This window comes from Desmodus rotundus, chromosome 6 (genome assembly GCF_022682495.2).
Source record: "Desmodus rotundus isolate HL8 chromosome 6, HLdesRot8A.1, whole genome shotgun sequence".
Lineage (NCBI taxonomy): Eukaryota > Metazoa > Chordata > Mammalia > Chiroptera > Phyllostomidae > Desmodus > Desmodus rotundus.
The window spans coordinates 109,453,509-109,477,542 of record NC_071392.1 but is presented as its reverse complement, the minus strand read 5'-3'; the positions used below and the strand labels follow the sequence as shown (position 1 = coordinate 109,477,542).

At 52.2% G+C, this 24,034-nt stretch overlaps 1 protein-coding gene across 1 annotated transcript in view; it reads left to right on the top strand.

The window, feature by feature from the left end:
• Nucleotides 1–21,866, top strand: part of PPP1R16B (protein phosphatase 1 regulatory subunit 16B) — an 88,975-nt gene extending 67,109 nt beyond the window's left edge. The window contains 10 exon segments of the mRNA XM_053926768.1: nt 3,490–3,560; nt 7,423–7,568; nt 9,502–9,605; nt 11,117–11,241; nt 12,502–12,627; nt 13,168–13,243; nt 13,959–14,088; nt 14,181–14,349; nt 17,139–17,342; nt 17,344–21,866. Of these exon segments, the coding sequence (XP_053782743.1) occupies nt 3,490–3,560; nt 7,423–7,568; nt 9,502–9,605; nt 11,117–11,241; nt 12,502–12,627; nt 13,168–13,243; nt 13,959–14,088; nt 14,181–14,349; nt 17,139–17,342; nt 17,344–17,649 (1,457 nt within the window). The 3' untranslated portion in view covers nt 17,650–21,866.
• The last annotated feature ends 2,168 nt before the right edge of the window (nt 21,867–24,034 follow it).

Sequence of the window (24,034 nt, the reverse complement as noted above, 5' to 3'; positions counted from 1 at the left end):
GGCCAGGTGGCAGCCGCTCAGCCCCAGGGTGCCTGGCAGATGTCCGATTGATTGTCCAAGGTCCCCCTCTAGGGGCAGACACCTCTGTCTGGCTGTCCCCGTTTCCCCAGTGCGGGAGCAGGAACCACACCTGCGTTTGTGCTGACCAGCTTGAGGTCAGGCAGTCTGCTCTGGGGGGCAGAGCGGGTCAGGGTGCAAAGAAAACACAAGCTTGTCAATGGTGATTTCTCCCTGCCAAGGCAGCCACCACCAGCTTCCTGCCGAGATGGGCCTGTTCAGGCTCACTCGCTACAGCTGGAGATGGAGGGGAGCAGATGGCCCTGCCTGGCCCAGATTCCAGCCAGATTGCCAGGGAGGTGTGGGCAGAGCGGCAGGGCTGGTGCCAGCAGCGGGAATGCACAGGAGGAGGGCGGGAGCCACCTCTTTGCCATCACTGTGGGGCCTTGCCTGTATGGAGGGTGTGGAGACATCGATGGTGGGCTCCCTGTGGTCCTTGAGTCGGCAGCTGCTCAGAGCCCCCTGGAGAGAGATGGCTTCTGTCTTTCATGATCGCGTGAAGAGCTTTGAGAAATGCAACACGTCAGTGGTTGTGTTCCCAGCTCCCAGCACACGGCGCGATCAGGCAGCAGCTCAGTGGTTGTGTTTTATGTTTACTTCTAAAAGAAATGATAGGGGTGGCTCTCCGGTGTTGTCTTACTCAATCCCCATAGCAGCCCTACAGTGGAGGCACAGTTGCAACCCCATCTCACAGAGGAGGACACTGAGGCCCAGAGAGGAGGAATAACTTGCCTGAAGCCTCAGCTAAACACATGCGTGAGGACAGATGGGTCACTCTGGCCAAGCTTGTGGGCAGGGAGCAGACCTGAGTGTGGACCGTGAGAAGAAGTGGTGGCTGGAGGGGAGAGCCTGCCCCGCCTTTGTGCTCCCTGAGACTCAGGTGACCCCTTAGATGCTGCCAAGCCAGCTTTCTCCACTGTGCAAGGTGCTCAGGGAGCAAGAGATGAGCCTGGAGAGGCAGGGAGACAGGGCTGCTGGCGCTGTTCTGTGGGCTGTGCACCGCACAACGCCAGAGCCAGCCATTCACCCAGTGATTGCAGTTTCCCTGGAGTTAGACAAGGTGGTCGCCCTGTAGGCAGGGCCATGCTGTGCAGGACCCAGAGGACCAGGGTCTGCAAACCTTGTTGGCACAGGGCCAGGGAGTAAACATTTCAGGCTGTGTGGGTCACAGGTCTCTGCGTAGCTACTCAGCTCCGCTGTTGTGGGGTGACGGTGTCGCAGGCCATACGTAGGTGAACGCTTACAGATGCGTTCCAATCACACTTAATTTACAGAAACAGGCAGCCTGCCAGATCTGGCCCAACGGCCATAGATTGACGACCCTTGTGAAGGCCACAGAAGGATTTTGAACTTCATCTAAGAGCAACGTGGAGCAACAAGAGGGTTTTAAGCAAAGTGAGAAGGAACAGATTTATACTTAATATGGCCCTGAGAGATAGGACTGTGCCCCTCCCCCACCCCAGGCAATATTTCTTCTGTCCTATTTCTGGTTCCCTGAGCCCTTCTATCTGCAAGTGGCGGCTTGGCCTGGGACCTGAGGGCCTCTGATGCTTAAGAAGAAAGGGACATTGCTTTCCATTCTCTGGTTGCCCCCGTCCCCATGCCAGCTCTCAGCACATGTCTGGCCACTCAGCAGGGCCCCAGTCATGCTGGTTCCCATTCCCGGCCTCAGGGGCAGAGTGGAGCTGCTCGTGCTCATCAGCCTGGCCTTTGAAATCAGTGAGTCTGATTTCCTCCCCTTGGCCGCATCTGACTGTGAGCTGCACTTTCCTGACCCTCTGTCTCTTCTTCTCTGTAAGGGAATAATTACAGATGAGAATCCATGGCAGAGAATGGTTCTGCCTTGACCTGGGTGCACAGGAATGGCTCAGTGAGAAGACGCTGTTGACAGAGGATCATTTTCCTTGCTGAACCCAGAGGCAGGAGAGCCTGGTCATGCCCTGGGTGGCGGCGCATTTGCTCCAGGGAGCTGTGTCCAGAGGCAGGCTCCGAGCTAGAGCAGAAGTAGAACCACTGAGAGGACCGTGGCTCATGAGTAGTAAGGGGTCCTTAGAGATGGAGTGAGTTGTCCCACCTCTTGGGCTGAAAATAACTGCCTGGCATTGGAGTAATTACATATCTTGGTCTCCCACACAGCATGGAGGACACCCCAATAATTACCATGCACACAAGTCGCTTTTGGCAGTGGAAGCTTGATTTCTGCCTCAAAGGGTGTATCCTGGACAGACAGGAAGCCTGGTCTACTACCCGCCCCCGTGGGATTTGAACCCTTGTTCATGAGAATAGAACCTTCATGGACAGGGACATAATGGCCGCCTCTATTCTCCAAAGGCCTTCGCCAGTCCCAGCGCACCCTCCCTGGCCCACGGACAGGCTGGGCCTTGGCAATCAGTGGCTTTGCCATAATCTCCTCTCATGGCACTTAGGCTGGGACCAGCTACCCGGTCACCCACGGCTCTGCAGGAGGGACCCATGGGCCATGCTGCTTATCACAGACACAAACCACCAAAGAGTGGCTTGCTTGGCCTAGAGAGGGAGACACTGTGTCCAGAGACTGTGCCCTTGGGCTGAGCTAGGGGGCCGCTGATGAGGTCAGGGTCCTGGAAGGGTTGTTGAGGACTTACTGTGCGCCAAGACATAGGGAAATAGAAGTAAGTGCTGTCACGGTCCCACCCTCTTGGGGCTTAGTGTCCAGTGGCAGCCCATAATTACCCGAATAGTTCCATGATTGTAGCTGTGATAAGGCTATCCCTGAGATGCACAGGAGCGGTGGGCACGTCTAACAGGGGGAGCACCCTCATCTGGGGAGTTTGAGCTGAGACCTGAAGGATGCGGGGTGAGGCTGCTGCGTGTAGGTGTGTATGTGCATGTGTGCATGCACTTGCTAAAAATGGATGCATGGACAAGGGTGGATGGATGGATGGTGGATGGGTGATGAATGAGTTGATGATTGAGTCTTCGAGGCGGTGGGAACAGACTATGCAAAAGGTTGGAGGCCAGGGGAAGTATGGTAACTGTAGCTGACTAAAGACCACTGTGGAAGGTGTTTGGAGTTTAAGAAATGAGACTGGAGAGGTGGGTAGGTAGGAGCTCTGTGCAGAGCTGAGTAGGCTGGGCATGGCCCTGCCCTAGGAGTACCAGTCTTATAGACCACGGTGTGAGTGGTGCCCACTGGAATTATGCAAGATGGGGCCTGTAGGCAGGGATAAACCCATGGGTGTTTGGCTTTGTTCCTGGAGTGATGGGGAGCCTTGGGACGCCTTTAGCATTTGGTGATGGGGCTAATGTCCATTTATAATATCCCCAAGCAGTATAAACAAACAGCATCTTTTGTGTCAGGGCCTGGGGAGAGTGGGTCTTACCTGGACCCGCCCTGCCTATCTGCACACCTGGTGTGTGACGGGACGCTCACCCCTGTCCTCTCTGTTGCAGTACGCTACTTTCTGAAGAACAAGGTCAGCCCTGATTTGTGCAACGAGGATGGACTCACAGCCCTACACCAGGTAAGGCTGGGCTGACAAGAGTCCCTGTCCCACTGTTCCCGACCTGGTCAGGTCCCCCACCTTCCTACTATTTCCTGTCCAGAGCCCTCAGGGAGGATGGAGGAAAGGGGAGCCACAGCTGCCCCATCTGAAGGGCTCTTGTCTGCTTTGGAGACGTGTGTGTCTGTTACAAACACACCCACAGAGTCCCCGTGCACGCTCACATGGCGTACACAGAGCCTCCGGGACAGGGAGCCTTTGTCCACTGCCTTCTCACTGCCCAGCAAGGGGCTTGGCAAACAAAGCAAGTTTGTTTGGAGCTTGACAGTTTACGAAGCACATTTGTTCACAGCCACCATGGCATCCATCCATCCTGCTGACAAAGGTGATTGACAGAGGGGCCATGTGACCTGTTTAAGGTCACACAGTCATGAACTGTAGCCATGAGCCATGTGCTAGCACAGCAAACATCCTTTCCAGGGCAGTGGGGTGGGTTCAGCCTCCCTGATTGGCTGTCATCTTTTGCCTGGAAGCTGTATCAGCCTCCTAACCGGTCCCCAGCACTTGGTCGGCCCTGCCGTGACCCCTTCTCCATGCAGCAACCACAGGGATGCTGAAGTCAAAAACCTTCTGGTGTTACTCAAAGCGCTGTGGTGTCTTCCCACATGGCCCCACGAGGTCTGCCCTGACAAGCCTCCCTGCTTCCTGGCTCCCCGAGCTCCAGCCAAACGGGTCTTTGGTTGCTGGCCCACACTCTGCTGATCCCTTCCACACTTTCCCACATGTGCTGGTTATCCACAGTGGACAGCCAGAGCCTGAGAGCTATGCTGTTACACACATGACCTTTTCTCCTGGGCTCCCCTTTTAGCTGTCATTTTAGCCATCAGTGCGATCATTTGGCGCTGGCCCTCCCACCCAGAGACTCTGAGCCGCACAGGGCAGAGCCCACGTCTCCTGCTCATTGGTATATTCCAGCATCCTTCCCCAAGCAGCCAAGCAGGTGCTTGATATGTGCATGCTGACCTAATGAATGGACACACGGAAGCCCTTCTGTGCCCTGGCCCAGGGGTCTGAGCAGGTGGGAGGCCAGGCTGCCGGAAGCCTGGGTTGGTGAGAGCCATTCCATCTCCCTCCCTGAAGGCAGGAAGGGGTGAAGAGCGACTGGCCACTGCCCTGCCATAAGCCCCAGGGGCTGGTCCCCACTCTCAGCCTGCAGCCATCTGGCTCCCTGTGTGTCTGTCCTTGGCTTCTCGTCCTGTCCCTTCAGGTGTGCATGCATTCCAGCTGTGTGACCTTGGCCAAGTTGCTTAAGCTCTCTGTGCCTCACTTTCCTCATCTGTAACAGAGGACTAATAACTCCCTATCTCACTGGGTTGTTATGACAGTTAAGCGAATTCACATAAAAGCCCCGTGAGCATCACTTGATACTGGATAAATATTAGATATCATTAAAATTTGTTACATGTCCATTTCTCTGTAAGGGCACTTCACTTACGTGAAGTGTGGGCTGCTTCTCACAGCAGCCTTCTGAAACACGACCCCATTTCACAGTGCAGGAGGCTGAGGCTCAGGCGCAGCACTGTGTAGATCTGTGATGGCCTGTTCTGTGTATCTGCAATGTCCGATGTGGTGGCCAGCAGCCAGAGTGGCTCTCGAGGCCTCGAGATGCTCTGAGGACAAAATGAGGCAAGGCCTGAGCAAGGGTCAGCAAGGTGCACGGCCATAGTAGCTGCACAAAAAGCATCAGCTCTTCTTATTGATGAGGCGGCATGTTATCGTCACCTCCGCTGTGGCCGGGGCTGTCATTTCCGTTGTCGTTATTGTCACGATTGCTCCAGTGCACCTAAGGAGCACATTAAGAAGAGCTTCCTGTGCCTGCGGAGGGGGGTGCATTTGCTTCACTTGGCAACAGGGAGCCTTCACTTGGCAACTGAGAGCAACCTGTCTGATTAAGGAGGAAACTCTCTCCTGAAGGGCAGCAGCAGGGAGTTGGGGAGAGGTCAGCGGGCCTCAGCCAGGGCAGGGGGATGGGGCATCAGTGAGAGGGGATCTGAGCCCAGTGGTAGATTGGACATGGGAAGTGAGGGGGTGGAGGAGTCATCCAACTCCCAGGTGCCATTTCCCACCTTGGGGACTGCAGGATGGGTGGCCTGCCCTCTCCACCATGCACCCCAACCCACTGCACCCCTGGGCCCAGCCCCCAACCCAGTCCATGCTCAAAACCTGGTCTCCCAGGTGCAGCCTGTCACAAGACAGCAATTCTGGGTGCACAGTCCTCTTCCCCTTCAACCTGAGGCTCCCTCCCTCATCCTCACGTTTTCTGCAGCCCCTAAGGGTGGGGTCTCTGGCCCCCCCCACCCCCACCCCCTAGGGCCGGGCGCTCCCCTGACTCATCTCCCAGTGACAGCCTGGGGATCCAGCCTTTCCCCTCTGCTTCACTCAGGTGCCTCTGGCGCCCTCTGTGGGCCATCCATTGCCACTGCATGCTTCTCCCCACCATCTGAGGCAGCGCCCCACCTTCTTGGGTCACCTGTACTTCGCTGTCGGGAGAGATGCCCTCAGACCCAGCCAATCCCAGACTGGCTAGTGGAAAAAGAGAACCTGGGTCTCTGGCATCACCTGTGCAAATGACTCTTCCTTTCCCTAAGTGTTCTGCTGCTGAGCCCCAGCTCCAGCTGGGGACTATGGTGCTGCGCTGTCCCCTTCCCCATCCCCACACCCACCTGGGGCCATGCGCTCCCACAAGTGCCCCTCTAATTCTGCTGGCATCCAGTCACTTCTCCCCGAGCCTGGTGCCTGCCGTTACTTCTGTAAGCCAGGCCACCATCATCTCTTAACTGGGCTATTTCAACATCACTCCTCTAACTGTCTCTCTTCTTTCCAAAGAAGCTGCACTTGCAATCTGTTCTCCACATGCAGCCAGAGGAGGGATTTAAAAGCACAAGTCTGGCTGTGCTGTGCTTCCCAATATAACTCTGCACCATCTCCCATGCACTGACAGCTAAGCCCTTGCCTGGATGGGCAGTGCTGGGCACAGTCCCCCTAACCTTCCTCCGGCCCCCTGTCTTCCTCCTCTCTCCTCACCTCTCCCTGCCCATCGTCCTGGCTTGAGGCCTCTCTGTCCCCTTGGATTCTTTCATTCTCTGTCCCTGGAGTTAGGGGCTCCAGTGGCTGTTGGACCCCTGAGCCTATCTGGGGGCTGCCTTCCCTCTCTCTGCAGCTGACCCACATGTGGACAGGCAGGAGTACAAACATACTGCCTCCTCTGAAGGACTGTCTCAGGACTCCAGCCCTGCCCTCACCCCCAGCCTTCATGCAGAGCTGGGTTCTCAGAGGGGGGTGGGTTGGTTACTAGGGGTTTCCCCAAGAACTGAACTCCTGAGTCAGAAATTTCTAAGTCAGAGGTTACAAACTGTGATCGATCTAGGGCCACATTTTGGAGGCCACTGCTGGGAAGGAGAACCCCATAATTCCCCAGCTTCCCCCTGCCCCCTGTTCCTGCTGAGCAGCCCTGCTCGAATCTGTTCGTAATCCTAAATTATTGTTCTCCATACAATTTCATTTGAAGAAAGCCTTCTGGAATTAAAAAGAAAAAGTTTTAAAGCCTCATTCAAAAATTTGTCTCATCCCACCAACACTTTCAAAGCAATTTTATAGCTGTCTTTACAAACAATATTTTTATCCTATATATTATTAACTTACAAGGAAGAAGGCTCAGAGAGGTTAAGTGACTTGCCCAAGATCACACAGCATATAAATACTGGAGCTGGACTCAATCTCAGGTTCTACTGTCCTTCTCGTGGCCTCTCCAGGGGAACTTGGTGTGTTCCCACCTGGGCCCCTGGCCTTGCCTGGAGCTGACCCACCTGTGTCCCCCTCACAGTGCTGCATCGACAACTTTGAGGAAATTGTCAAGCTGCTCCTTTCCCACGGTGCAAACGTGAATGCCAAGGACAACGAGCTGTGGACGCCCCTGCACGCCGCGGCCACGTGCGGCCACATCAACCTGGTGAAAATCCTCGTTCAGTAGTACGTGCCCTCTCTTCCCCAAGAACAGCCTCCCCTCTGCGTTTGGTTTTTTCTAAGTTCTATTTTGTTTTCATCTCTTTTGTTCTTCCTCTTTTCTCCCCTGTTTCTGCCCCTTTCTGGGTCTCTCAGTGCCTGTCACTTTCTCTTTCTCCCCGCATCCTGTCTTCATTGCTGCCTCTTCCTTGGTCTCGACCTCTCTCCTCATCTTCCCTCAGGTTCCTTTCCCCCCCTCCCTGTCTGTGCTCCTTATCTTTTCTCTCTATCTCCGTCTCTCCTTCACTCGGTCTCTCTCTCTCCCTTCTTCTCTTTCCCCCTAACTTTTCTTGCAGTGAAATACACCTAACATAAAATGCGTTACCTTAACCATTTTTAAGTGCGCCGTTCAGTGGCTGTAAGTACATTTCCGTTCTTGTGCAAACATCACCGCCATCTGTTTCTAGAACTCATCTGCCCAAACTGAAACTCTGTTCCCATTAACGATAACTCCATTCTGCCCTCGCCCCCGCCCCGGGCAACCACTGTTCCACTTTCTGTCTCTATGATTTTGACTACTTCAGGTACCTCGTCTAAGTGGAATTACATAGTATTTGTCTTTCTGTGACTGGTTTTATTTCACTTACCATAATGTCCTCAAGGTTCATTGTGTAGTAACATATGTCAGAGTTTCTTTCCTTTTTAAGGCTGAATAATATTTCATTGAATGTGGATATACCACATTTTTCTTATCCTTCCACCTGCCAGTGGACGCTTGGTGGCCTCTTTGCTTTTAGTGATCGTGAATAATGCTGCTTTGAACATGTCTCACGACCCTGCTTTCCATTCTTCTGAGTATGTACCCAGAAGTGGAATTGCTCCATCATAGGTATTTCTATTTCTAGGGGTTTTTTTTTTTTTTTGAGGAATTGCCTTACTTTTTTTCACAGTCACTGTACCATTTTACATTCTCACCAAGGATACACAAGTGTTCCAATTTCCTCACAGCCTCACAACCACTCGCTTTCTGTTTTTTTGATCATAGCCATCGTAATGGGTATGAGGTGGTATCTCGTTGTAGTTTTGATTTGCGTTGCCCTAATGATTAGTGATGTGGAGCATCATTTCATGTGCTTATTGGCCATTTGTGTATCTTTGGAAAGATATAGAGTCTTTTGCCGATTTTTGAATGGGTTTATTTTTGTTGTTGTTGCTGCTGTTGCTGAATTTTAGTTCTCTATAAATTCTGGATATTAATCCCTTATCGCATATGTAATTTGCAAATATTCCTTCCTATTCTGTGGGTTGTGTTTTTACTCTGTTAATAGTGTCTTTTGATGCAAAAAATTTAAAAATTTTCATGGAATCTATTTTATCTATTTTTTTCTTTTTTTGTCTGTGTTATATCCAAGAAATCATTGCCAAATCCAATGTTGTGAAGCTTTTGCCCTATATTTCTAAGAGTTTTATAGTTTCAGTTCTTACATTAAGATCATGATCCTTTATGAGTTTTTTTATATGGTGTTAGGTAAGGGTCCAGCTTCATTCTTGTGCGTCATTTCCAGTTTTGCCAGCACCTGTTGAAGAGACTTTCCTTTCCTTGTCAAAATCCTACATCTCTCTATTCTTTCTGGGCTCCATGTTCTATTCCTAGGCCTTTATGTCAGTGCCATACTGTTCTGATTACTGTAACTTTGTAGTAAGTGTTGGAATCAGGAAGAGTCAGTTCTCCATATTTGGTCTTCTTTTTCAAGGGTTTTTTTTTTTTTTTGGTGGGGTGCTATTTGAGGTTCTTGAGAGTCCAAGAACCCTGAAATCGCTGTCCTTGCTGGGGCACACTTTGGGGGCATTGTGGGTGCTGGGTACACAGTGGAGTTGTGGATGAGAGACTGGAGGGCAGAAGTAGCCAGACTGACCCTAGTCACTCCTGCCCGGCCCTCACCCTGCCCTTTCTCTGCAGTGGGGCCGACTTGCTCGCTGTCAACTCTGACGGGAACATGCCGTACGATCTCTGTGAGGATGAGCCCACCCTGGATGTCATCGAGACGTGCATGGCATACCAGGGTAAGAGCCTGGCACCTGCCGTACAGTGGGCTCAGTTCAGCGTTGCAGTGAGCATCTCTTATGCACCTGCCTGCCTCCTGCTCAGTGCTCAGGAAATGGGATGGGCCCCCATTATTATTGCAGTGTGATTAACAAGACAATGACGTGTGCTGTGCAGGAGGGAGGTATTGTTCTCCTCCATGTCACATCCACATGCGGGCGGCCTCAGCTGGCCTTGTCTCTCTCCGTCAGCTGTGACAATTCAATAAACATTCACAATAAAGATGTGTTCCCATCTGGGAAAATTACAAAAAGTCAGAACCACTTGCCGGTGCCTGCCAGGCACCACGCTGGCTGCCAGGGGCTGGGATAAACAAGATGTGGGCTGTTCTACGTCACGAATGACCTTCAGGATGGAAATGAGCGTAGCATCAGAGAGACCTGCGCCCCGCCCCATCACCCAGCACACAGAAATCTCAAACCCAGACCCCCGCCTGTAGCCCTAGGCCCTGTCCAGGGCCCCGCCCTATGCTTCTCCCCAGATCCCAGCCATCACGGCCGAGTCTCTGTGTCCATTCCCCAACTCCCAGGCTTTAACTACTCATCCTCTGCAGAGGCTCTTCGCCATTTTTGTGCAAATCTTGTGAATCTATGGACCCCTTCTCAGAACAATATTTTTAAGTATGGTTATCGGAATCATAGGATTATCAAGGAAACCAACTATATTAAGGTAAAGCTGCCAGAACAGATTTAAATGTGTCATGTACAAACTATTACTTCATGAAGCGAGAAGATGATATGATAGGCTAATACCTAGTTTCTGTTGGTGAGAATGTCAGGTCACGGCTAATTCTACTGTGGCCTTCAAGGGTCTTTCTGGGCCCTTCCGCCTCAGGTTATCCAGCTCTCCATTTGAAAGTAATGCAAGGGGGGGCCAAAGGAGGTTTACAATTGTGAGTGTGCGACACAGAGTTTATTCTTGTGTTATTATTTCTTAATGATGGTATTATTTTGCATACAAATAACTGAAAACCTACTTTTGCCCACCCCGTATATTCATTAACTCAGTCATTTCCCGTAACAAAAGTTCACTGAGCCCTGTGCTGCGTGCTGTAAAGACAACTGTGTACCAGATGAAGGTTGCTGACAAAGAGACCCTGGTCTGATAGGACGGGCAGGAGAGGGCAGCTGGGGAGGCAGGCGAGCCGGCCAGACCTGGAGGACAAGACAGAGCCAGCCATCTGAGTGGTGTGGGGTGGTATGTGGGTGGTAGGGATTTGCAGGTAGAAGAACAGCATATGTAACAGTAAGTGATATCGCCACAGTGCCTCCTGGGGGCCGGGCATAAGCGGCCTTTGTTCTGTGGGCCAGCACGTGATGTTTGTGTTCATGGGGCCTGGAACAATGTCTGTCCACCCCCTGGACTGGCAGACCCTCGGGAGCAGGAGCCTTGCCCTCCCCTATCTGTGTCTCCTCCCCCCAACTTGGGACCCAGCCTGGGGTGCTGACCAAACCCCTCCTCCCCGCTGCAGGCATCACTCAAGAGAAAATCAACGAGATGCGGGTGGCTCCCGAGCAACAGATGATTTCGGACATCCACTGTATGATCGCAGCAGGCCAGGACCTTGACTGGATCGATGCCCAGGGTGCCACGCTGGTGAGGACACGGGCCAGAATGAAGACCAGCTGGAGCTGAAGTGGGCCAGCATGTGGTGGGGGCCACACCTCTACCATGGGGGCCTCTGTCTCCTCCCAGCCAGTCTTCTGCTGATTTCCTTGGACTCTTACCTCTGCCTCCCGCCTTGGCGGGGCCATTGGTTTCTCTTTGCCCCATTTCCTCCTCGGCCCTCCATCCATTCGCCTGGTGCGCTTTGTGAGCGTGAAGGGCCCTCTAAGAATGTTAGTCACTTCCTGAGTGTTCACCATGTGCTAAGTACTTTGTGCTTTTGCTGGGAGACTGAACACCTGGGGCAGCTAAGGTCTGCAAGGTGTCGTCTGCCATCAGAGGCCTTGAATGGTGTCAGGCAGAAGAGCTGGGGCCTTAGCACGAGGCGTTCCCTTATTGGAGGTATTGGTTACTGTTGTATGTGACAAACTATCTCAAAACTATCACCGTAAATATAAGATGAGGTATTGATCATGTCACCTAGTTTCTGTGGGTCAGGGAATCAGAAACAGTTTGGCTGGGAGGCGGTGGCTTGGGGTCGTTTATGAGGTTGCAGTGAAGATGTCAGCCAGGGCTGCTGTCACCTGAAGGCTTGACTGGGGTCGGAAGATCCACTTCCCGGGTGGCTGGCAAATTAGTGCTGGCTCTTCGCGGGAGGCCTCTGCTTCTCGCCTCCTTGGGACCTACCTCTGTTTAAGGCTACTTGAGTGTCCTCACAAGACGCCTGCCTGCTCTAGAGTGATTAATCCAAGGGAGTAAAAGGTAGAAACCGCAATGCCTTTTATGACCTAGCTTCAGAAATCACACACTGCCCCTTCAGAATATCCTATTTGTTAGAAATGAGTTACTCAGTCTGGTCCACATTCAAAGGGAGAGGGATTAAACTCCATCTTTAAGGGGAGATGTGTCAAAGAATTTGTAGACACATTTTAAAACCACCCTCCTGGACCCCCGAGGCCTCTTCCACAAGGCTCAGCGTGCATAGCAGGGACTCCGTAAATGCCGCTGCCTTAACCGCAGGAGCTCTAAGAGCAGCCACAGGGAGAAGAGCTCATCTCTTTGCCTTACCTCCTGGGTCCGCGCTGCAGATGCAGTCATTCTCTGCCATGTGGCTGGGGTTTCCACCTCATTCTGTTCCATTCTACTGGCCCCGGATGATCTGAGACTTGGGTTAAGGAGGGGGCTGTCCCACCTCCAAATGTGGGATGGCCCCCCCCCGGGGGGGGTGCTCACTTTTTTCCTCTCCTTCAGCTGCACATAGCTGGAGCCAATGGATACCTGCGAGCAGCCGAGCTCCTCCTAGACCACGGAGTGCGCGTGGACATGAAGGACTGGGATGGCTGGGAGCCCCTGCACGCGGCTGCCTTCTGGGGACAGGTAGTTTGCACCCAGAGGGCCGTGGGAAAGGCCAGCACAGGATCAGCCTGCTGTCCTTTGGTCTGGCAGTGGGTTCAAAAGAACACAAGACCCCCTCACGGTGTTGACTACAGCCAGTATGTGGGATATGAAAAGACCTGGGGAGTTTGCAAAAACATTGGACAAGTTGTATTTTAACAGGATAATGATCAAGTTTGCCAAATGAGAATGCTCCCAGCGTTTCTGCTTTGAGTAGTTTCTCCTTCTGTTTCCTGGATACAAAACGCTGATGGCAGCTGCTGCAGTCCTCCCATAGACACCTGGCAGCTGTAGCGTTACAACTGACTCCTTTTTCTCCATCCCTTGGTCCAGGCACACTGGAGGAGGGGTCTGTCCATTGCATCCCAGGATTCCTGGCCCCAGGGTTCAAGCCTTCCCCGGGAATCCGCCTTGTCCCACTGTTCTTTTGGTCACATGCTAAGGGGCCTTGGGTGCTTTCTCCACCTCCTAGGCATTCTGAGCCCTGGGCAGTGGGAACGTGGGCTTCTTCCTGTGTTTCAGATGCAAATGGCAGAGCTATTGGTGTCCCACGGGGCCAGTCTTAGTGCCAGGACATCCATGGATGAAATGCCAATAGGTAAGTCCAGCACAACACCTGGTACACGATAGAATCTCGTTAATTTTTTGATGGGTAGAGGGATAATGGATGCATATATGGTTGGATAGATGCCGGATTGGTGTATAGATGGATAGATGGATGAAAGAATACATATGGACTACAGATTAATGGATAGGTGAACAGGTAGTTGATGGACAAGAGGGATGGATGGATAATGTAGGGACAAGTGGGTGAATGTATGGATGGAGTATGAAATATGGATGGATGGATGGATGGATAAGAGGATGGGTAAAGGACAAACCCACGGAAGGATGACTAGGTCACTGAAGAGCTGGATAGATGAAAGAAAGAATCAGGTGGGTTGAATGGGTGATTTCAGCATCTTTGCTTGGGCTACGTGATACCTGCTTGTTTCTGTTGATACTTCTTATGTCAGTGGCGGGTTGACAAGTCCTACTGGAAACTGTCAAAGGTGTATGACTCCTTCAGTCATAGCTGGGAACCTTAGGAGTTGTGACTGCACGGAACCTGGGTTTCCTGTTCTTATTCTCCTCTAAGGATTCAGTGGTAGCCCAGGAAATAAGGGCGGCATTGTTCTCATCTGTCCCTGCATGCCCCAAAGGATGCTGGGGGTTTCCAGTTGGTTGGGAGGGCAGCCCCTCTGGTGTGGAGGGCTCTTGGGGGGCACAGGCCCCCATGCTACCTCCCACGACAGACTCCCCTGTCCTTTCAGACCTGTGTGAAGAAGAGGAGTTCAAGGTCCTGCTGCTGGAGCTGAAACACAAGCATGATGTCATCATGAAGTCACAGCTGAGGCACAAGTCATCCTTGAGCCGGAGGACGTCCAGCGCAGGCAGCCGTGGGTGAGTCAGGGGCCGGGCAGCCAGGGGTCCCCATTTATGCTCCTGCCTGGGGGACCCAGATGCAGCCTCCAGCACCCACCCTCTCCCTTCAGGAAGGTGGTGCGTCGAGCCAGCCTCTCCGACAGGACCAACCTGTACAGGAAGGAGTATGAGGGCGAGGCCATCCTGTGGCAGCAGCGGAGTGTGGCCGAGGACCAGCGGACCTCAACCTACAATGGGGACATCAGGGAGACCAGGACAGACCAGGAGAATAAGGACCCAGTGAGTGTCCTCATGCCCAGTGTCAGCCACTGCCTTGGGAGGGGGCCAGGGCCCCAATCCGGTCTGGCCTCTCCATCTGAGAGCCTTCAGAAGGAGGTCAGCTGGGCAGAGCTCTTAAACCAGCCAGACCCGGGCTGATGGTGGTGGCTACTGTGGTTGATGAGGGGAGCATTGCGTGTGTTTGCGTTGGAGCTGGGAGCTTCGGCACCCAGTAGCATCTCATAGTTAACAGGGAGCAAGTGACCACCATGCGCCTGCTCGTGATGCATTAGATCTAATTCTGGGCTTCCCAGAAAAGAGGTTCAGTAGGGCAGCCACCCCAGAAGCTAAGGACACTGAAACTCCCTGGGTATGGGGTGGGGGGGAGAGCGCAAAATGTTGAGAATTATGTTTGCTAGAACACATCTGATTCAGAGAAGTTTTTCGAAAAACTGAGTAGGGTGCTGGCAGGGCCTCTAGCAGTATTCAATGGCCCTGGGCTTTCCTAGAGGATGCTCTCTCTACTGTGCCTAGGCCTGAGCAAGGTGTCAGCAGGGCTGGTCCCTCCTGGGGACTCTGAGGGGACTCTGCCCCATGCCTCTCACCCAGCTTCTGGTGGCTCAGACACTCCTTGGCTTTTGCCAGCAGGACTCCAAGCCCTGCCCCAGGCTTCACACGTCCTTCTTCTTTGGGGTGTGTCTGTGTCTCTGTTGTCCCTTCTCAGAGGGATGCCAGTCATTGGATCGGTACCCACCCTGATCCAGCATGACCCCATCTTACTCTAACCACATCTGCAAAGGTCCTACTTTCAAATAAGGTCACAATCAGAGATGTGGGGTGGCTGTGAATTTGGGGGAGCACTATTCCACTCCGTACTGATGCACTGGGGGCCGTGCCTCGCTGTGTCTACTGTGCAGGGCAGAAGTTTGGGGCCAGAGCAGAGCTGCTGGGGACAAGAAGGGGGAGGCTGACCCTACCAGCAGGGGCCTGCCATTTTGGTTCCTCTGGCACACAATGAGCAGAGGAAAGCATTTCTGGAGAGTATTGCTTTGGCGGGATGCAAAGCGATCAGTTGCCCAGTGTTCCCACCCATTTCGATGGGCCCCTGCATCCCCAGGGAACAGAGAGGTCACATGTGGCTTGTGTCTCACCAGCAGGTGTGAGGGTGCCAATGGAAGGGAACCCCCATCAAAGCCGCTGGCTGGGATGGAGAGGGCCACCCGGAGGCTGTGTTCCGTCTAGTCCCCAAGCATGGGGGTTGGGGAGAAGAGAGTTTGAGAGACAGAAATCCAATCACATTTCAGATGCCTCTAGCTGTGCTTTATTTATTTCTCTTCATGATTTATGTATTTCTTGGAGATCCGCGGAATCCTGAAGTCAGCTCGCAGACTGCATTCATTCTTAGCTGCAGAATATTCTGTTACAAGGACATGCCGTAATTTCCCCCTGCCTAATGGTGACTTTCAGGCTTTGCTCTCCTGGGGTGTGTATCTGTGAAACCAAGTCCTGGAAATGGGCTTGCTGGTGCACAGTATTCGTTCTTCCTTGAAAACAAAGAGATTGTAGCAGTTTACATGCCTAGCTGTTTTCCCGCACCCTTGCCAGCACTGAGTAATAACAAACGCTAGAAACACTCATCAGTGGCCCTGGCTGGGTAGGTCAGTTGGCTAGAGCGCCTGTTCCGATGCACCAAAGTTGCAGGTTTGATACCCAGTCAGGGCATGTATAAGAATCAACCAATAAGAGGAACAACAAATTAATGTTTCTTTCTCTCTAAACATCAATTAAAAAAAAAAAACCCTTGTCAGTGTGATAGGTAAAAATTTTGTTTTAGTTTTCATGTCATTAATTATTAGTGAGGTTGAACGTTTTCCCTATGTTTACACACTGTATTTTGCCATGATCTGTATATTAGTGTCCTTTGTCGATTTTTTTCTTTTGGGTAGTAGGGCTTTTTAAAATGGACTTTTAAGAGCTCTTTATTTATTTGGGAAATTAGTCCTTTTCCTGTCATATGTGTTGCAGATATTATACCAGTTTTGTCATGCATCTTTTGACTTTGTTTATAGTGATTTTTTTTGCTAGGCTTTACATTTTTGTTATTGTCAAATGTGTCAACCTTTTCATTTATAGTTTCTAGCCAGCTCTAGTTTCCAGGGGTTTCTGGGTGGAAAGGACCTTTGGGTAAGAGTGTTTGGAGTGGAGATATCCTGGGAATACGGAGGAAGGATTGTAAGTGACCAGACACCCAACCGAAGCTGACTTACAGAAAAAAGGAATTTATTGGCTCAGGTAGCCGGGTAGTCTGGGCTCCGCTGGATCCAGGAGCTCGAAGCACATCACCAGGACGCCCTCTCTTTCCTTCCATCTTCCTTCATGTCAGCCTCACTGTGAAGCAGGCCCTTTGACATGGTGTCTCCCCAGCCCCCAACTTCTATTACTGTCACCACCCACAGTTCCTACAAGAACAGACCTCCTCCTTCCTAGTCATTCTAGCAAAAGTCTCAAGGTTGAGTCTCCTCAGAGCAGTTTCGGTCAAGAACCCACCTCTGAACCAACTCCTGTAGTGAATGTGTGGGCTGTCCAGGCCTGGGGTCATGGTCCAGCCCTTGGAGCAAGGATAGGAGTTGGTCTGCTCTCCTAAAACACAGTGATTGGTAAGTTCCCCAAAGCAAAATAGAGGTCCTATTACCCAGTTACGGAGCACGGATGGAAGACAAGTCCAGACAAAAATGCCCTCAGCAGAGGTGCAGGTGGGGAGTGGGTCCGGGCCCTCCAGTTAGCTGGTAATGTTGTCCTTCCACTCGCAGAACCCCCGGCTGGAGAAGCCCGTGCTGCTCTCGGAGTTTCCTAGCAAGATCGCACGAAGCGAGATGGATGTGCCTATCGAGAACGGCCTGCGGGCTCCGGTCAGCGCCTACCAGTATGCACTGTCCAACGGCGACGTCTGGAAAGTGCACGAGGTGCCCGACTATGGCATGGTCTACGGCAACCCCGGCATGGCCGACGCCACCCCCGCCCTGGAGTGGCTACAAGGAACAGAGCTCCCAGACGCTCCTGGAGCTGAAGCGGCATCGGGCTGCAGCCAAGCTGCTCAGCCACCCCTTCCTGAGCACCCACCTGGGCAGCAGCATGGCCAGGACGGGCGAGAGCAGCAGCGAAGGCAAGGCCCCCTTGATTGGAGGCAGAACTTCACCATACAGCAGCAATGGCACCTCGGTGTATTACACGGTCACCAGCGGAGATCCCCCGCTCTTGAAGTTCAAGGCCCCCATAGAGGAGATGGAAGAGAAGGTCCATGGCTGTTGCCGCATCTCCTAGTCTCCCTGTGACAGAGGAGAGAGATGCATTGGGGAGGGGGTTGCTGGAATCCAGGCCAGCCTGGCAGCCCTGGTTGGGGAAGCTTCAGAGGGCAGCACCTGGCGGGGAGATGGGCTCTGCTTTCCGGAGGAAGGCCGACTCCACCTCTCAGCCAGCTGCCCATAGCATCCCCAGTGCTTGCCGCTGCATTGTCTGCCATCAGAAACAAGGCCCTTTGCGGCTTCCCAGCTAGCCCTGTGGTCTGATTTTGGGTGGGAGGGCTGGATTCTGGTTCTGTTATGGGTAAAGTCTTCTCTGGACCAGTACTCGCATGTCATATAACATCTACACACCTTCACCAACATGTGTACAACTGCCTGGGGGGCTCATGGGAAGCAGGTGGGACAGAGAATTTGTGGGCTATTCCCAAGAGGACTGAAGTTATGACTGAGAGTTTTCGTCACCACTGCCAATGTGGCTTTAGCAGAGGAGGGGGCCTGCTAAGCTGAGACCCATATCCCTGCCCAGAGTCCTCCCAAGGTCTGGGCTACCATTTACATCTGACAAGAGCAGGCAGGCCTCTCTGTGTTCACAGGGAGCCTTGAACCCACATGGATAGATGAAATGAGCACAGGCCTGCTCCCTACAGCCTTGCCCATGCCAGGAGCTAGCTGTACAACCACCCAGGGGCCAAGGTGGAAAACCAAGCTATTCTGTTCCTGGAATAATCCAAATCCCATTTTGTCTTTGGATGGAAGCATCAAAGAGAGGACGGGGGAACAAAGGGTTTCCAAAAGTGCATTTGATACAAGAATTATTTAAGGCTGGTAAACTCTACACGTGAGGGAACTGAATTTGACGGCTTTCGTGGATAATGCCACACTTGCTGGGTTTTACTGACTTGTGTTGGAAAAATGAACTTGAGGAATTTCGGTTGGAAGGGCTTTTCCAAGGAGAGGAGTGAATTCGTGTTGGTAAATTCTCGATGAGCCCTCCTCAGACTGAGCCATCAGAGTGAGCAGTGAGGGGCTGCTGGGTACCACCCCCACCCCACTCCCCGCCAACTCCCAGAGTGAATGCTCAGGACCCCAGGCTCAGCTTTGCCTTTTATGGAACTACCAGTGAAACAAGTTGCCAGTCCACCCTCTTGTGAGCTCCTGCCTGGCCCAGGGGCTGCCTGCCTGCTCCTGCCAGAGTGGGGGACACCCCGGGGCTGCAAATCCAAGGTGCCCATGGCCAACACCCTAAACTGCATTCAGGAGCGTGGTGATGGGACTGGAGTTGGTCTCACCCCAGCCCTACAATTTCATAGCCCCAACCTCCCCAATGCTGGGGAGGCCGGACACAGGCCTGCTCCCCACAGCCTTGCCCTTGGCAAGAGCCGGCTGTGTGAGGACCCATTCAGTCCATCCGAGGGGCAGGCTGCCCACCACTCCCCACTGCATTCTCTCATGAGCGTCTCTGACACTGTCACCCATGAGATGGGCGCTATCCACTGGCTCAGCCAAAACCCACTGGTGTAACTAATGAGCAGGTTTGTTCCCTGCTCTGTGCGCCTTTTCTTTGTCCTAAAACTACCTCCTTAGAGCTCTGAAGGTGCCCCCTAGATCTAGATTCTGTGACTTGGGGGACAAATCTGGGTTCCCTTTAATCCTCTTTCTGAGCCTATGAAAAATTCTCCCTGGGCGGGGGGTGGGAGGGTACCTGGGCCAGGAGGCTGTGGCTGGAGAAGTTCCCCTTGTACCACAGCCTTAGTAATGGGTCTGCTGTTTGCCAGTCCCAGTCCCCACCCCTGCACTGTCTCCCCATAACCTAGAAGGGAGCTGGCTCCCAGGGGGCCCAGCTGATGCTTCACCAGGAGTGGGACAGCTGGGCAGGAGAGCACGGGCCTCAGGAGAGTCCCTGTGCCCCTGGTGGCTCTTGGGTGCAGGGAGGGTCACAGCACCAGGCCACCCCCACCCCAACTCCAGGGCAGTTCCAGTAGAGGGTGGCAGGGCAAGTCGGGAGACTGCAGATATGTGCATGATGCCTCCTGTGTCCCTGGGGTCTAGGGTGGGCTCTCCATCATCCCAGCCTATGGCTGGAGCAGGGCAGGGGTGACCTAAAACACACATACCTTTGGCTTTAAAACAGTGTTCAGATCAGACTAACGCTGCAAGTCCTCTTGAGCCAACTTAAGCTGCAAGCTGGCAGTGCCCAGGGAAGCCACATACCCCTCAGGAGAGAGCTGGGCAGGTTTTTCGGATCTGCTTGCTCAGGGCCCAGAGACTAAAGGCATTTATTGCCTACTCTAAGCCCTCTGGCCATTCCCCCCTTGCTTCCTGCCTCCTGGGCCATTCCTCTCCACCCAGAAGGCCAGGAACTGAAGACTCTTGAGCACAAGCTCATATTTTCAGTCAGGGACAAACCATTCCCTGTTGGGGCTTCTAGTACCTGGGGTACTTTTCCTGTAAGTCTCTTGGATATTGAAGGACAAGCTGGGGCCAAGGTCATCCATTTATTCACTCATGAAGTTTATTAAGTGCCTGTGACATACCAGGCACTATGTTAAGTTCTGGGGATAAAGGAGGAACAAGATAGAATAAGGAGATTGCCCTTTATGGTTTTCACCCCTTGAGGACCATGGGTGTCAGCAGCAGCCCATTCAATTCGTCTGTGGTTGAGTGACTGCATCCTGGTCCAACATCCCTTTGCTTTTCAGCTCCTAGACTCCCTAGAGTATGAATCCCTGTAGCCAGGAAACAGCTGTCACGGCCACCTACAGAGGACATGTGCCACTAAAGGCAGAGGCTGGATCTTGGGTTCCAGGCTGACACCATCCTGAATCTATATGGAACTCTCAGGGCTCCTAGCTGCCTTCAGGCCAGCATCTCTGAGGCACTATATAAGAGCAGTTTGAGGTCAGTGTCTAGAAGAATAGGGAGTCTGGAATTTGCTGTCCAATGCATCTCAGGTTTTTAAACTCATTGTCTCTCACTCATTTTTGCTATTTATTATGTAGTCTTCCTTCCCCACCAATGGATAACGAGAGGAAAAAGAACTTCTCCTTTAACATCGAAGCCTTCCTTCAGGAATCTGCCTCTCTTCCTGGCAGGTATGAATCAAGGAGCTGGGAGAATGCTGGCAAGGTTGACCAGATGCCCATGCTCCTGCCAAGACCCAAACTGGTGGCAGTTCCTGGCAGATTGAAGGAGGCTACTTCCAGAGCAGGTGCCACCTGGCTCACTGTGCGCTCTGGCCCTTGCTCCTACCCTATGCCCCAGACAATTGAAAATTGGTGGCTATCACCAGAGAGTGAATTTCTGGCCAGTAGCTCAAGGAAGCTGAGTGAATCTAGACCCAGGTCTGCTGAAGACTTCAGGATACAGTTCTCCATGAAATACGCAGCATCAGTGAAACTGCTCTGCACTGTTTGATCAATTTAAATGACCTTAGAAAGTTAACAAGGGTGTGTCCCCTGTCCTGTCCCACCACAGAGTGCTGGCTTTGTAGTAATGTAAGACCATTTGAGTTACTGGTGTCAGGCACCTTTTGATCTTGAGCTCTCTCTTCCACCTGCTTTCCCAGAGCAGGATACTGGGCACTTTCCAGGAGGCACCCCTTACAAGATGCTCAGAAGGACTATATTTAACTCCTGCTATTGTAGCCTGGGGACAGCCTCCCCTCCCCCAGGGCACATAAGAGCAAAGGGTCGTGTGGTCAATGAATAACTCCACAGAAATGACCCCTTTGCCAGAGGCTCTAGACCTCTCCTTGATAGGAGTCTCTTGCTGGCCAGTTGGCCAGAGGACCTGCTTCCCATGGGCATGCAAGTGCCACAGTGCGGGGCCTGGCTCTGTGCACCCAGGAAAGGTCTGCAGACCCCCAGCCCTCCGCAATAACTCACCAGACCAGAAGCCACTGATGTACAGAGAACACTTAAGAAAAATGTATTTTATGTGAAAAAAAAGTTAAAACTCTGTATACTGTATCAGCAGCTTTGTGTAAAAATGGCAATCAAGAGAGTCTAATATATTTAAAACTTTTTTTAAAAAAACATCCTTGCGGATCTTTGATATTGTATTGAAATAACTTTCAGGTCGCTCCTCGCCACGCAGCAGTGGTGGGCCTGTGTCCAAGACCGCGGCCCAACCACGTCCCAAAGGGGCATGACCCTGGAGTTGCTTCAGCTGCCAAGGCCTGTGACAGAATTCGCTGTTGAGTTTTTAATTAAGATTATTAAATTCCTTTTAATAACACCTGTTGATGTGGCTGTGGTCATTGCTGTGAGCGCTCTTGAACTGTGCTGAGTTGAATTCACAAAGAGGTGATGCCGGGATAGAAGGTGGGGAGGCCCTGCTCCCCATCACAGCAGACTCTCCCAGGAGGCCCCTAATGCAGAGGGAGCTCTGAGATCTCAGACATGGGGCAGATGTCTTTCTAGACCGGGAGGTGGTGAAACCTGGTGAATTCAGGAAAAGATGAATGGTTGGGAATGACCTTCACTATTTCCCTTGGAAATGAACATAGGACCCTAAAATAGCCCATATATATTTTTTATACTTTCAAAGGTTTGTCTGATGACATACCTATAGGTAACAGGGCTGCCCCTCTGTTCTATTCTGTTCTGTTCTGGGCATGCCCTGACCCGTCCTATCCTCTCCCCCACCCTCCATCCCACTCCAGCCCTTTTCCTCATATAGCTTACAGTGAGGAGGTAAAATACTATATACTACTTCACATTATTACAACAACACAGCAGGAAAGTTCCTGGGTATCCTCACTTTCTCCTCAGGCAATAGAGGCATCGACAAGCTGTGCGGTTGCATGGCCCCAGACCATGGTCCTTGACTTTGTCATTTGCTGACATTTGTTGTCCCTCAGAAGAAGATGGAAAGAGTGCTTTCTTGGACCATTCTGGACACTGGATGCCAGGGCTGGGACACATGCAAGGCTCCACACTTGGGCCTGAAAAACTTCACAAACAGGCTGGGGTTGGGAAAATAGAAGTATCTTTGCAGCAGTGGGCATTCATCCCGTTAAAAAGTTTATTGGTTTCTAAATAATAATGCTAACCTCTCACATGTAGGGAGCACTTTACAGTTGTACAGGTGCTTTCTCATTTACACACAGAAAATGGGGCCTGAAAATTGACTATGGGATCTAGCACTGTGGAGCTCACGATGACCTTGACAAGGTTTCGGTAGAGCAAGGGAAGCAGAGCTTGATTGGACAGGGCTCAAGAGGGAATGGGAGGAAAACTGGAGACAGCAAGTATACACAACTCATTTGAGGTTTTCTGCTATCAAAGTGGACAGAGAAATGAGGAGGAAGGTCTCGTGGGGTGTTCAAACTTTTGGTGCCTCTGGGCCACACTGGAAGAAGAGTTGTCTTGGGCCACACATTAAATACACAAACACTGATGAAAACAAAACAAAACAAAATCTCACGTTTAAGTAAATTTATGATTTTGTGTTAGGCCACATTCATAGTCATCCTGGGCTGCATGAGGCCCATGGGCCATGGATGGGACATCCCTGGGAGGAATGTAGGGTCAAGAGAGGGTTATGATGAAAAATATTTCAGCATGTTTGAGTGCTGACAGGAATGAACCAGTAAAGAAAGGAAATGGGTGATCCAGGAGAGAGAATTGCTGGACGCACGGGTTAGGATAGAGGGGCGGGCAGCTGGGTGCAAATGGAACGGACAGTTGATCAATAGTAACAGAAGGCTCAGTGTGTAGGCAGAGATGAGGATGGGTAGGTACATGTGGAGAGAGCATGTGGAAGTCTTCTCTGATTGCTTATACTTTCTCAGTGAAATAGGAAGCAAACTAAGAGTAAGAGAGAAGAAAAGATAGAATGAATGAGGGCAATGCAGGCTAGCAGGCACTTGAGATCAGAAATTTACGGCACAGTCAGCCAGGTTGTCTTTTCTTTTCCCCAGCACGGTGTGGCTGCCCAGGTGCAGAGGCGAAGCAGGTAGAGAGCGGGTTGGGGTTTTGCCAGGCCCGTGAGAGAAGAGAACGCTATCTGAGGGTATAATCAAAGGAGTGGCTATTATGAGGGACCCGTAGTTTTGAAGGAATGATGATCAAATCCCAGCGTCTCGGTTTGACCGCCCTGGGCCTAGGAGGGCCGGCCGGCAGGGGGCGCGTTAGGATGGCGGTGCTCGGCTCTCGGGCTTCAGTTCGGGCTCCGCAGCCTGCGCCGCCACTCTGGGCGGTACGGTCAATCAGGCCCGTCCCCTCTTTAGCTGACTGAAGAGGTCGGTGCCCCGCGGGGCCGAGCAGGAGGACTACGTTGGAGCAGTACAGAATCATCAAATTCAAATTCCACGAGCAACCCAGGAACAAGAGCTAGGGTTAGACCGAGTCTGCAGCCCGAGCAGCAACGAGGGGCGGGGCCGGGCCGCGGGCCAGCCAATG